The 13845-nt window shown below is 47.3% G+C and overlaps 1 protein-coding gene across 2 annotated transcripts in view; it reads right to left on the reverse strand.

Annotated features, from left to right (window-relative positions):
* Positions 1-13845, reverse strand: part of RIMS2 (regulating synaptic membrane exocytosis 2) — a 1922267-nt gene that overhangs the window by 444366 nt on the left and 1464056 nt on the right. For both annotated transcript variants that reach the window (XM_085605119.1, XM_085605120.1), the window contains one exon: positions 12983-13045. In XM_085605119.1, coding sequence (XP_085461245.1) covers positions 12983-13045 — 63 coding nt within the window. The remainder of the gene's footprint in view (positions 1-12982; positions 13046-13845) is intronic.

A 13845-nucleotide genomic window follows, 5' to 3' on the forward strand; every position in this document is an offset into this window, starting at 1 on the left:
ACATTGCCATTTATAATGACAATAACTCCAACTCATGCGAGACTGATTGCATTTCCAATGCAAAAGGCCTCGCATTAGTTAAAGTTATTACTGTTGGAATCGAAAATTACAATTTTTTTTTACTTTTTTATACCACTGGCAATTGTACTATGCAAATATCATAACTCCACTACAAATAAAAAATCAAAAGTAAAATACATTGTTATTTGCAACGCCAACAGCTCTAACTTTACCAAATGCGAGACCTATTGCATTTCCAATGCAAAAGGCCTCGCATTAGTTAAAGTTATTACTGTTGGAATCGAAAATTACAATTTTTTTTTACTTTTTTATACCACTGGCAATTGTACTATGCAAATATAATAACTCCACTACAAATAAAAAATCAAAAGTAAAATACATTGTTATTTTCAACGCCAACAGCTCTAACTTTACCAAATGCGAGACCTATTGCATTGCAAATGCTTGTTTTAACTGCCATAGGGACGCCCAAAGTCAATTGTTGAGTGCTGCATCACTCCTGTGCTGCCTTTACTTCCTTCCTACAAAAAAGATGCGTTTACTATGAAGGGGTCATTTCATTTTAAATTCGAGCCTAGGGGTTTCTTCACAGACACAAATAACCAATGTCTCCCGAAGTTTTTAGCACAATGTCTACATTTTAGGTTTTGCAGTACTGTAGGTCTTTTAGTAAATAACACTGTATTCTTAAACCTTGAAGTAGATCCTCCCTTTCGGCAGCCATTTTAGAACCAGTTCTCAGGGATTGCAGACCTGTCTAACTGTGAAAATCATACCACACAAACTATGGATCAGATTTATCAAAATTTCATGCAGCACAATGTAGCAAGCCACCTTGATGTGCTACGTGAAAGGGCAGGAATGCACTGCATTTACAATTATATGGCACATTCCTGTCCGTTCCTTGCACTGGCGCACAAACTGTTGCCTATCACCAAAACAGACACTGTTGCGCCGTGGTGCAAGGGTGCCTGCCTTGCAGACAGGATTGCTTTTGTTCAGGAAGGGGCACCTACCAGCACAAACACAATCCTCTGAGGCATGTTCCTCTTTCTATGTGTGCTGCAGGATGTAGCACTCAAAGAAAGAGAAAAAAGCAGGGAGAAATAAAGATATTTCTCCTCATTACGCCTTACCTGGGAAGATGTAGCATTTCCACACATTCCTAGGTCTACCAGTAATGCTAAATCTGGGAATGCACCAAAATTCATGGGTGGATGCGTGAATTCACACGCTTTACCCGTGGAACATCTCCCTAGGGCAAAGTAATGCAAAGAAGTGATTTGCACTGCATTACTCTAGATTTAGAGTAATGGAAAGCAGTGATTTGCACTGCGTTACTCTAGATTTATCAAGACACGCAAGGTGGACTTGCATGGCTTGGTAAATCTGATCTAGTAGTTGCGTCGCCCTTGAGCCCCATTGCGGGGAGCATGGGTGCTGCAACACTATGATAAATCTGCCCTTATGACTTTTAGTAAAATCACTTATCACTGTATTCTTAAACCTTGAAGTAGTTCTTCCCTTTCGGCAACCATTTTAGATCTAGTTCTCAGGGAGTGTAGACCTGTCTAACTGTGAAAATTATACCACACAAGCTTTGGGACAGATTTTTCAATATTTTACGCAGCACAACACAGCAAGCCACCTTGCTGCGCTGCGTGCAAGGGAAAGGGAAGGAATGCACAGTTTTTAACATTATATGGTGCATTCCTGTTCGTTCTTTGCACTGGCGCACAAACTGTTGCCTAGTGTCAACACAGACACCCTTGCGCCATGGTGCAAGGGTGACTGCATTGCAGGCAGGATTGTTTTTGTGCAGGAAGACGCACTGCACAACCTATGGGTGTAACTGCCACTCGTTATTCACTGACCGTCGGCGGCTGCGTTAGTCATCCTGTCAGGTGGTTCACAACCAAAGAAATGCCCTCACAATTCAATCAGTTTTAGAGGTGCAGAGCCTCCCAGCACAGGCCCAAAGACCCCAGCCCACCCTACTTGCTGCATTCCCACATAGAAGGGGTGTTGCCCCTGAGAACCTGGATCAGCCTTCTTTTGATCGTTCTCCGGAGGTGGATAACCCTCAACTCCAACATACTGATGAAGAGTAGGGTATCCGCCAGAGACCAGAGTCCTCTGACCTCCACCTCCATCAGATGCCACCACCCCAGCCAGCAGCAATGCATCCGTCACTGCCGTCAGCTCTGGATGGGGTAAAGAGAGTGGAGTCTGCTGCTGGCACATTTGCGATCGGGCAGCCACCATTGCAGATCGTTTGCAGTCTCCTCCGAATCATGGATGATTCTCCTAGTGCTGAGGCCACTGGGACCTCAGATCCCACTGTAGAGCCATGTGCCATCTGGCATGTTAAACTAGCAAGATGCAAGAGGCCAAAAGCCTCAGTGAATCATCCTCAATGAAATCCAGGACAGAGGTTGAAAAATAAGGATCTTAGCTCAAATGTCCTGGATTCTCTGCTCTGTGGAAAAGGGAGAAAACTGCATTGTATCAAGGATGGCTAGGATGAACTAGAGCATTTGCAAAGGAACCAGTAAACCCTAACCATGTTAGAAGTTTCCATGTCATTTGGAGGTCGTCTACAATTGCTTGGGTCGAGCCTGCCTTCAACAACCAGTTGTCGATGTAAGGGAAGAAAGGAACACCTGACCTCCAAAAGGTGTGAACACCTAAGGGGCACTGGTGAGGTGAAAATGGAGCACCACAAACTGAAAATGCTCCTGGCTCATTGTGCTGTAGATAACGCCTGTGGGCCTTCAGGATAGAAATTATGAAAATAAGCATCCTGAAGGTCCAACTCCTCCACTTAGTATTTCGGGTCCAGGGCAGACAGAACCTGGTCTATTGTAAGCATCTTGAATTTGTCCTTCTGCAGGAAGGTGTTGAGAGGGGTAAGATCTAATAGGACGAAAGCCTCCATTCTTGTTCAGGACAGAGAAGTAACAGGAGTAATACCCATTTCCAACTTCTGAGGCGCTAACCCTCTCTATGCCCCTTTGGCCAAAAGGGCATCACTTCCTTTTTGAAAACAGACATGTAGTCCCTGTCAGCCACTATGATGAGGGTGGAAGGTGAGGGGAGGTAGAAAGAACATCTGAACAATAAGAAACAGTCGCCCCCAACAGAAGGATCCATAGAACTTGCAACCACCCCAGATATGCAGCGCAACATCACTTCACACAGTAAATCCAACTGCAATCACAATGTCAGCCTAACCCCCCTCCCCAACTGTTACCCAACACAAATGTGGAGAAGTCACCCAGCAAAAAACGACACACATAACCCTACAAAAATGAAAGCTTCAGTTAACTATAGCAACCCATAGAATTCACAAGCCATCCGCCCACAATAGCTTTAGGGATAGTTCAACGATTTTCATGAGCCCCCCCAGTCCATTTACTACAGCAGTAACATGAATCCCATTAAGTGCTATACACTAAACCCTGTATAGGAACAAACAATGAATCAAGCAATCCATACATGGGTTTCAGGACTCAAGACATTGCGCCACCGGTATCAGAGGTCACAGGTAGCGTGTCTTCCCCTTGCTGTAAAGAAGTTTCTCCTGTCCCAAACTGCCACTCTAAAGGGGCCAGAGTCATGTAAGCATCCTCTTGTATTTCCACACTTGTAGAAGCTGTCCTTTCAGGGGATTGATAAGTATCAGCTCCTGGGCCCGCCCACCCACCCCTTCCCCTCTCCGAACCAAGCTCTCCGGCGACACGCTCCTCCTTGTGTCAGACCTCCAGGAGAAATGATGGTCCTTAGGCACCTTGTCCCACACGTCCAATCAGCGCCAAACATCTTCAGGTTTATCAAACAAGTGCGATTTACCCACTGACATTACCCTCAAGCGAGCCGGATATAGCAGCATATAATGTAGGCCCACTGAGCGCAGTTTAGCTTTGACTTCCAAAAAGGTCTTTCGGGCACCTTGGGTTTTGTTCGTGTAGTCTGGATAAATGGAAATCTTATGATCCTCGTATTTGGCGGTGTCAGTGTCTCTTGCTGCTCTAAGAATACTGTACCAATCTTTATAGTTCTAGATGCAAGCAATAATAGCTCCCGGGGGAGCTCCTGGTTGCGGAAGAGGCACCAGGGCTCAATGCACTCTCTCGATTATAAACATTGGCATACTGGCCTCAAAGTGCTTCTCATACAGGTTTCGAACCAATTGCTCTGTGTTGGTTCTATCTGCCCGCTTCTGGAATCCCAAAAGGTGCATATTATTGTGCCAGGAAATCGCCTCTGCATCCTCCACGCTCACCTCCAGGGTCCCGGAGCGGGACATGACCGGAGCAACCTGTTTCTTCAAAGAGGCCACATCCGACTGCAACTCCTCAATGGAACCCTCTGCCAATTGGACCCTGTCCGAAACTTTGCCAACCCGAAAAGAAGAGAGAGTTGGGCCACCAAGTGGCAGCAGTCATATCACTGTGCCTACGTGACACGTGCCAACAGGATCAAGGATAGGCCTCCAAGTCCAGCTTCAGATTGGACTCTTGTGGCCTTCCAATTATTTCCCTCCCAGGCAGGCCGCCGGTAAATTACACTCACCTCTGTCCAGTGTAATTACTCCCAGGGTCCAACCCAGAAGGGTGCCATTCACCACTGCCAAATCATTGTGGAGGACCCATTACAGCAGTTACTAGGGGCCCAGATGCAGGCTGCTGCCCCAGCACACAATGCCACTCCTTCCGCTTCAGTCAGGGCCGGAGATGAACAGCCGCAACAAAGACAGCCGCGGGGGCCATCGTACCCCAGAAGCGCAAGCAGAACATTCCCAGGGCCGCAGATGGGGTGCTGGCCGATGTCGCTCTGTCCCTCCATTTAATATCTGATAGGCGGAGCAGGGCACCTGCCCTCGAGCTGCGCTCGGTCCAGCACCAGCGCTGTAGGCTGCATCAGGCCCTGGTCAGGCTCACCCCAGTAAGAGCGTCCTGTCCGCTGCATCACGCTCACATTCGCAACAGCTGGGTGGGCACCGTCTGCCACACGTGGCAGGTTCCCAGATCCAGAGGGGTCTCCAGTTCCGCTGGGGTGGGGGGGGGAAGAGTGTCCCAGCAGCTGCGCTACTATGGCCCGAGGAGCCCCCAGGTCAAGACCCCAGGTCGGCCATGAGCCACACCCACCATTGCTCACAACGGCTCCGCTGCAGCCCACCGGGGTACATTTCAGATTGCAATGGCAGGGCGAAAGCAGACACTACAGAGAAACGGGCTCATCGATGTCCAGAGAAACAGGATTCTGCAGGACAAGGCGGGATCGGCCGGGACACCCCTAGGAACGCATCTTGATGGCCATCTTGCTTGGTAACAATCCGATTCTGATTCATTTAACTATTTCCATGTATACGTTATTGACCTGTCTCAAGGCCAACCAAGATAGCCAATAGGATGCGTTCCTGAGCAGCTCTGCAACTGTCCCACCTAATCCTGAATTTTGCCGCATTCCCGATGGCTTGGAAACTCAGGGATAATTTCCTGGCTCTGGTCGCTTGCTGATGAGCAAAGTCCTGGCTGCCGGCTGCCCGCTTAGGGGGAAGGGAGCCCGATCAGTGGACCACATCCAGGGTCGGGCCTCTCATCCTCCCTTTCCCCCCATCACTGCTGACTGCCATGATGCTGCACCACTCAGGGTCCGCAATAAGCAGCGTGGCGACTCCCTTCTTTGTCGAGCTGGCCCCATGGGAAGAGATGTTCCCCGCCGACCTGCTGCTGACTTCTCAGTGAGGCTCCCGTGCCCTAGTTGCTAAGAGGGGTTCCGGGTCTTGGATGTGGGTTGGGCAGTGCTTCCCATGAGGGGAGAGGCCTGGCTGAGAGGTGGACGTCGAATCCAAGGTATTTACCTCTTTAGAGAGTTGGTGAAGCTTGCGGGGACCCACACTAAGAAGGCACTGCTACTGGTTGGGAGTGTGAGACACTTGGGGCCCCCTCGGCCACTTCTTTGGTTTGGGACCTGCATCTTGTTACTGGACACGGGGAGAGTGATCCTGCCACCTACTGAGGAACTGCCGATGTTATCTTGAGTCCTCCTGGCCTAGACTGTACTTAGCCCTGGGGGTGACCCTATTCAGAATGTGTCCCTGCCTGATTTTGGACAGCAGTGTAAGTCCATTTCTGGTGGTTGCGGTCCTGTTGGTCCCGAGGGGTGACTCTTTGTAGGTGCAGACTACGGCACGGAATGGCGTCACCTTGGCCGCAGAGTGCAGGATAATTGACGGGGCAACTGCCCGGGAGTGAGGTCTGCCAGATAGTTAAATGTGGGAGAAATAAGCATCCAGGCCACCTCAGGGATATATGATGGAACATTATACCACGCCGGCACCTTCCACACAGTGGCAAATGCACCAGGGTGGCACCGGAGTCATCAGAGAGGGAGCCCTTGCATGTGGAGATATTAGCCGCCATTCAGGGCTCCCTTATGGTGTAAGAGGGCAAAATCGAGATGGTGGTTCATGAGGTCAACCTCCTTCGTGAAGATCTAAGAAAGGTATCAGACAATGTCAGAGTTGTGGAATTTCAAATCTGAGGTTGCCTCCCTCAGGAAACAGGTGGCCACTGCCACCTCAAAGACTGCGATGTTGGGAGACCAGGGTGGAGGATGCAGAGGGAGGTCCAGCCGCAACAATGTTCACCTGTTGGGGTTCCCTGAGCAGGTAGAAGGATCAGAGACAGACTGTCTTCCTTTTTTGCCACTAAAGGCCACACCGAGCACTGGTGGGCCCTCCTAGACTGGGGGAGCCACCAAGGGCCATCATAGAGCACATCCCTAAATATCCTGCGTGCTGCCCGGGAAACTGATATTGCCTGCTTTGAGAACCATAAGATATTTATTTACCCTGATTATACTCAGAAGGTACAGGTCAATTAAAAATGTTTTTGGGCGGGCAAGGGCAAGCTGAGCTCCATGAGTCTCCACTATATGCTGCTCTTCCTGGCACGCTTGAGAGTGAAAGCAGGGGACAAGTCATATTTCTTTGAGTGACTGGAGGATGTATGGAGATGGCTGGAGATGTGGGACAAGATCCCTAGAAACAGGGTGGACTAATGGAGGTCAGGAGCCTGTACAGATAGGGGGTCACGCAGCCCAAACTGGAGATGACCGGCAGGGTCCGCAGGTTGTGGATCTCAGTGTCCTGAGGACAGGGGCCCTGGACAAATTGTGGTGCAAGAGGATGGAACTATGTCATAGGCCCCCTCAAACGGAGCATCCGGGCTAGACGGGGATGAGTTGGTTCTTGTGGTTGCTACAACATAGACTGATCTTGTTGTATGAGGGGGGACCTGTCATTGCAGATTGTGTTTCTCCTTCTCCCATTTGCTCCCCTTTGACTAACCTTTTCCTTTCTCTTACGGGCGAGGGGCGCTCCATCTGGGGGAGAGGATACAGTTTTGTTTAACTGTCATTGGTCAATCAGTGCTGATCCTGGCCGATGTCCATCGGGGTATTGTGGATGTGACCATGTGCAATGTGTAAGGTGGTGTGGGGCCCTCTCCATGTTAATAGTAGGACATGGTTGTGGGAGGGGGGTTTAGGCTGCAGATGCTTGTTGCTGTAATACTTATGGATGAGCACGAACATTTGGTTGTTGCTTAGCGGGGTAGGGGGTTATGTTTTGATTTTTTTTCCCTGACGTTTGTGGGGATCATGTTTATTGTTGGAGTGCATGTGCAGGAACTGATACACCGGTTTCCTCTTCTTGGGGGGGGGCTGAGGCTGGGTTTGGGTAGGAGCCTGAAGTACATATGTCTAGCAACCTACATATCATCACATGAGATGTCAGGGGTCTACGGAATTACACAAAACAAATCAAAGTCCACGTGTATCTCTGGCGCCATAAGTTCAAATAGCCTGTCTACAGGAAACACTTTTGATAGGATCGGAGGTGCGGAATCTAGCAAAAAAATGGAGTGGTCAACTTTTTACTGCAACATACTCTTCATATGCCAGGACGGTGGTGATTTGAATAACCCCCGGGGTGCCTTTTCTGTCATGTGTAAAGTGAGGTTGATATGGAGGGTCATTATACCCTAATGCAAGTCACACTAGATGGCAGGGACATTACTATCTTGAACACTTATGGCCCCAATGTGGATGATAGACATTTTTATTAAATCATGCAGGGGTTACTTGAAGGCAGCGTGGGTTCCCCCTTGGTGTGGGTGAGAGGCTTTAATTGTATTCTGGATGGGGACTGGGATTGTCACCCACAGAGCTGGGGACAAAACCACAGATTACCCTTGCCCGAGTTATGCAGAATCGGAGGTTAATGGAATGTTGGTTCATTCTTCATCCACAGATACATGGATACACCGGACACTCCCTGATGCACAACACATACAGCCGTCTAGACCGGCTTCTCATTGCAGGGATGGACCCCTGAACTTTACAAGGGGCTGATCATTTGGGGAGATATTTATCCGACCATGCACCAGTTTTGCTCCACTGTTGGGGGGGATGTTGCCAAGATGGTATGGCGTTGGTGCATGCCTCTGGACTGTCTAAGCGACGTGGCCTGCTGGGTGACACACAGAGGAGTTCCAGCGTTATTTGGATGGTAACCGGGGTCCCACTGAATCAACGGCCACTCAATGGGAGGCCCTTAGGTCCATAATGAGGGGTCCTGCATTGGGATGACATGTGGGATCAGGCAACAACTTGTCGCATTCATCAAGAGTCAGGAACATAGTCTGGCAACACTTGATAGGGATGGAGCAGGCTCTGCTGCTACATGAGGGGAGTTTCTGCATACCCAATGTAACCTACAAAAATGCTAGGAATCCCTAGATAAGCATACACTTATGGCTTATCATTAACACCTGCACAGGAAGGGCGACAAATCTGGCTGACTGTTGGCCTGGAAACTGAAGTGTGAGAAGGAGATCCCACCTATTATGAGGATCCGAGACTCGGGTGTGGGGGGGCGAGTGGTGACACAAAGGCATGACATACTGACAGCCCTGGGGATGCACTTCCAAACTAGACTAAATACCAAGCTGATGACGAGATCTGCCTGATAATGACAGAGGTTATTTATGTGGGGGGAACCTGCCTCGTCTTTCCTCCATTGATGCACAGGACCAGGACGAGAATCTCACCCAGGAGGAGCTTAGAACTGCTCTCCAGAATCTGAAAAGAGTTAAGTGTCCGTGAGGGTATGGTTTCCCTGCCGAGTTTTACCAAGCGTATTCTGCTGTTCTAGGGGAGAATATTTTGGAAGTATTTTTGGAGGCACGAAGACGTGGAACCCTGCCCCAACCATGCAAGAGGGCATAATATGTCTAATGTTGAAGCCTGGGGGGATTCTGAGAATTTCTCCTCCTTCAGGCCACTCACTATGATTAATTCAGATGGAAAAATTATCTGCAATATGTTGGTGGGCGGCTCCAGGGCATAATCCTTACATTGATCCATGAAGACCAATGTGGTTTTATGCCCTTGTGCAGCATATCCCTTAACTTGAGACGTCTAACACGTGCACTGCATGAGATGGTGGGTCGAACCAGGATATGGCACTTGTGGCATCAATATAGAGAAGGCATTTGATACGGTTGGGTGGACTTACCTCAGGAAAGTGTTAAGGGAGATGGGCTTTGGTTTGGTCTTCTGGGACTGGGTGCAGCTGCCCCACACAAGCTCCATGGTTCGTGTCAGGTTTAGGGGGAGAGCTTGGTGGCCTGGAGGGTAAACCGAGGTACCAGACAGGGATGCCCCCACTTCTTTTTGTTCTGGAGATCGAGCCCTTTGGAATTCGGGTAGGAGCATCATCCTGTTATATACTGATGATGCGCTAGTATATGTCCACTCGCCTGCTGAGGTAATACCTGTTCTGCTGCGACATTTGGAGAACTTTGAAGGAGTGTATGGCTTATGCATGAACATACAGAAAGCTCTGCAATACCCCCTTCGAAGGTAGGCCAACTTACCGCAGGACCAGCTGCCTGCTCTGGGTATTCGGTGGGAACGGGAGAGCTTCTGATACAGAGGCATTATGGTCACTAGGATGGCAGCAGATCATCAGAGCATCAATGTAGATATGTTAATACGGGGTCTGGCTAGGTCGGTCAATTTCTGGAATATGCTGCCCCTGTCCATTATGGAACGAGCTGCTGTAGCCGAAATGGTCTTCTTCCCCAGGTGCCTATACCTGCTACACAATGCGCTCTTTCCTTTCCAAGAGAATGTATTTTGGACGTTACATAGCCTTCTCATCTCGCTGGTGTGGGTGGGGGGGGATGCAGCTGGGTGGCTCCACCTGTTTCGAAAAGGACTAAGGAGGAGGGCAGTCTGACCCTTTCAGACATACAGCTTTATCATTTTGCAGTGCACCTACAACATGCTGCCAGATGGCTGACGCATACTGACAACTGGGAGAAACGGCTCCTGCAGGGTACGGTAGGGGCTGACACATTACCACACAACTTTATGAAGGGGGGGTGGGAGGGGGGACCGGGCAGATGCCCCTATACCTTATTTGGTTCCTCACACTGCAGAGGTGTGGGAAACGGTGGTGAAGAAGGTGCAGCACAGGACCCCTTTTGACAGGGAACTGTGCATATGGGATCTGAAGCCATTTAGCTCTATCCACCTTAATATGTCCATGGAAAGGTGGAGCTGGAGATCTATACCCGGTAGTGGTTTTCCTCACATTTCTGGACACTTATAACACCTTTGATGTGGGAAGGGGCCTTTTCCTGCAGTATCCCGAATTAGAAAATACTGCAAAGTAACTCTGGCGCAAATACCTAGCAGCCCCACCACCATCTCAAGTTTTGAGGGGGGCTGACTAAATGGGGGGATAGCAGACACCTTATCTCCCTGTTCTATAGAGCTCTTCAGGGTGATTGGATGAAGAGCATATACAAAGCAAGAACAGCATGGGAAATGGATTTTGGGGGAAGCCATTGAGTGTTCGGATTGGAATCATGCATGAAACCTGGTAAAGCTGATTTCCTGTAACAATCGATTTAAACTGCTCCATTTTAACTACCTGCATCACACATACATAACCCCGGACCGGTTCTACAGTATTGACACTAGCAGGGTGGCTAGGTGCACACGTTGGGGGGAAGAGGCTGCTACATTCATACTTCTGGGATGGCACTGTGCGGGGGTGCATAGTTTCTGGGAGAAGGTGGTGCCCCTCACTGAGAAAGCAGTGTGGATCTTCATCTCTATGGCACCTGTCGCTTGCCTCTTGGGTATAGTGGTGAAACCCAGGGGACGCACGATCTCATACAAACTCCTACAATTAGCACTGCTTCTTGCTAAATGACGAATAGCTATTGGGTGGATGGGGTCTCGAATACCAAGTGGGGCCTTATGGGTTAAGGATGTTTAAGAGTGGAAGTTGCAGAGAAGTACATGAGACTTTCTCGCGCAGATGATAGGGTCCCAGAGGACTTGGCACTGCTAGACACATTCAACGAACATGGGGACCAAGATATGGACTCTAACCCGGTTGATATGGAGGCGTGATGCTACACAACCCACACTTGAGTAAGACAGCTGACATTGCCAAGTGGGGATTTTTGGGATACTGATGTCCATGACATGTATGCTGACTTGGTACATATGATGCTATTTGATCTGTGATCGTCCTTGCCAACCTTACAGTGGGGAACTGTTATTTGATACTGGTAGTTGCCAACATGCACTATCTGTTATGGGGTGGGGAATTTATTATAGGTATTCAAATGCATAAATGCAGTTTTTTTTAAAAAAAAACAAAGCATCATGTAGGCCCTGGGAGCCATTTTATCTAAGATGGATTTTGTTGGATCTTCCTCCCTGCCCACGTCTCTCCTTGCAATTTCTGCAGCACACAGTCAAACTAAAATGTTCTTTCCACTATCATTGTCAAACTTTCCAGTGCTCCGCCTCAAAATGCAATTATAAAGTCGACGTCCTTCTGCTGGTTGTTTCACTGTGCCCAACCTATTCATATAGCAAATTACTGTCCATGTACTTTGATTGTTCCAACCATCTCCGGACTGCAATAGCATAGAAGGCTACAATTATGATTCAGGTGGTTAGATAGTGCTTAGGTAATATGATGTTGAATTGCTGAAAAAGTAAATTTTTCCATTGCCTCCACAGTGATTCAGCGATTTTGTTAATTCTAATATTTTCATACATCAATGTATAAAAACTCCTCGATTTGGGGGGAGCCAGAAGACTTTCCTGAAGACTTAGATGCTACTAAGAATGCGGCCGAATTCTTTGTTGATTTTGCTTATCACTTAGGACTTGGAATGATTTTAACTTTGTACTCCTCAGTAATGCTCTATTTGCTGGCATTGACGTAGTACTGTTTGTTTTTTACGTTTTCTTACAATAACCCTTTAACTATTCAGCTGATTTAGAACTCGACTTCATGAATGGGCCATTTTACTGAATGTCTGAGATTGTGATGTGTTGGGAAGTGCCTTGCTTTGTGGACACATTGCCTCTTTAACACAGTCTCTGATTCACTGAATTATGTTCATTCTGTCGAGGTAAATTTTAGGGGTGTCTACATTTTGTTGTTGCCTTAGCGTCCACAATGCCAGACACAAAAAGATGCAAGCTTGTCTCTGATAGTTTTACTTACTTATATCGACATTTATACAGTTTCTAAACTGTTATCACGGAACCATTTCTGTAATGTAGATTAATTTCTACCAATGTTACTCAATCAAAATCAACCATTTAAGAACAAAAACAGAGTGAAAACATTGATAGACTTAGATTCACACGGAGTGAAGACCCAGACCATTACTTTACATAAATATGATATTTTATAGATATTGAAAGCAGGTGACAAGAAGAAGGGCTCTTTTCTAAATCTAACAACTAGGAGCGGGAACAAAAAGCAGAAGTCTGGGAAATAATCCTTAAATTATGAGAGTAGTAAAACTAAGTAAAGAGTGTTTAGAACCACACACTATACTGTACTTACCCATAGGTTTCTGCTGAACCATTGACTACATGGTCTGCCCAAGAGCTTGAACCATTGTACAACCTTTACAATGCAGTCAAAATAAAAAGATGTTAAAGAAAGTAAAAACTTAAAAAAATGTATATATATATATATATATATAGGTATCAACTTATTTTCCATCGAGCTATGGAGACAGTAATGTTGCAGAAAAGCCCTTAGCGCAACAAATTATACTTGTCCTCAAAGGGTTCAGGTAGCCCTACCATTTGCTCTACAGCACAGTTATACATCATGCAATAAGGAAGTATAGTGTAGAATATGCTGCAATCAACTCACACAGCAAAATAAGCTGACAACATGCATAATATTTTATGATAATGTTACTAATAATAGTTGTAATATGTTTACTTCACGGAGAAATCGTGCAAGCTTCTAGGCAGATTCTAAACAAATTTAAAAAAAAATTACAATAAGCGTAGGTCTACATTGAAACATTTGCTGACAATATTGAGACAGATACACATGCAGAAATGAGGAAAAACTGAGGGCCTGACAAAACCGGAGTAGAAACGTCTGTTACTGCTGCCAGTAGTATTTGAAAAGAACCCTCTTGTGCTAATATGCAAATGCGAACTCATCCTTTTCACAGAGTATCACTTCAGTGGCTTCATGCCATATGAGTCAAGTAGACTATGAGTCAAAATGGTGCATCCTTTTTAGTGTTTGTAGGAATAAACTTGAGGAGAACAGGATGCAGTTAAGAGGAGCCAAGTGGTACTCTGTTTAGATGCAAAACCCTCAGGTGCTTCCACAGTCCACTAGTTCCCATGAATTATTGGCCAGCTTTTCCTCCATTGAACATCTGGTTTCACAAAGTGCAG

Source organism: Triturus cristatus, chromosome 5_1 (assembly GCF_964204655.1).
Source record: "Triturus cristatus chromosome 5_1, aTriCri1.1, whole genome shotgun sequence".
In the NCBI taxonomy this organism is placed as follows: domain Eukaryota; kingdom Metazoa; phylum Chordata; class Amphibia; order Caudata; family Salamandridae; genus Triturus; species Triturus cristatus.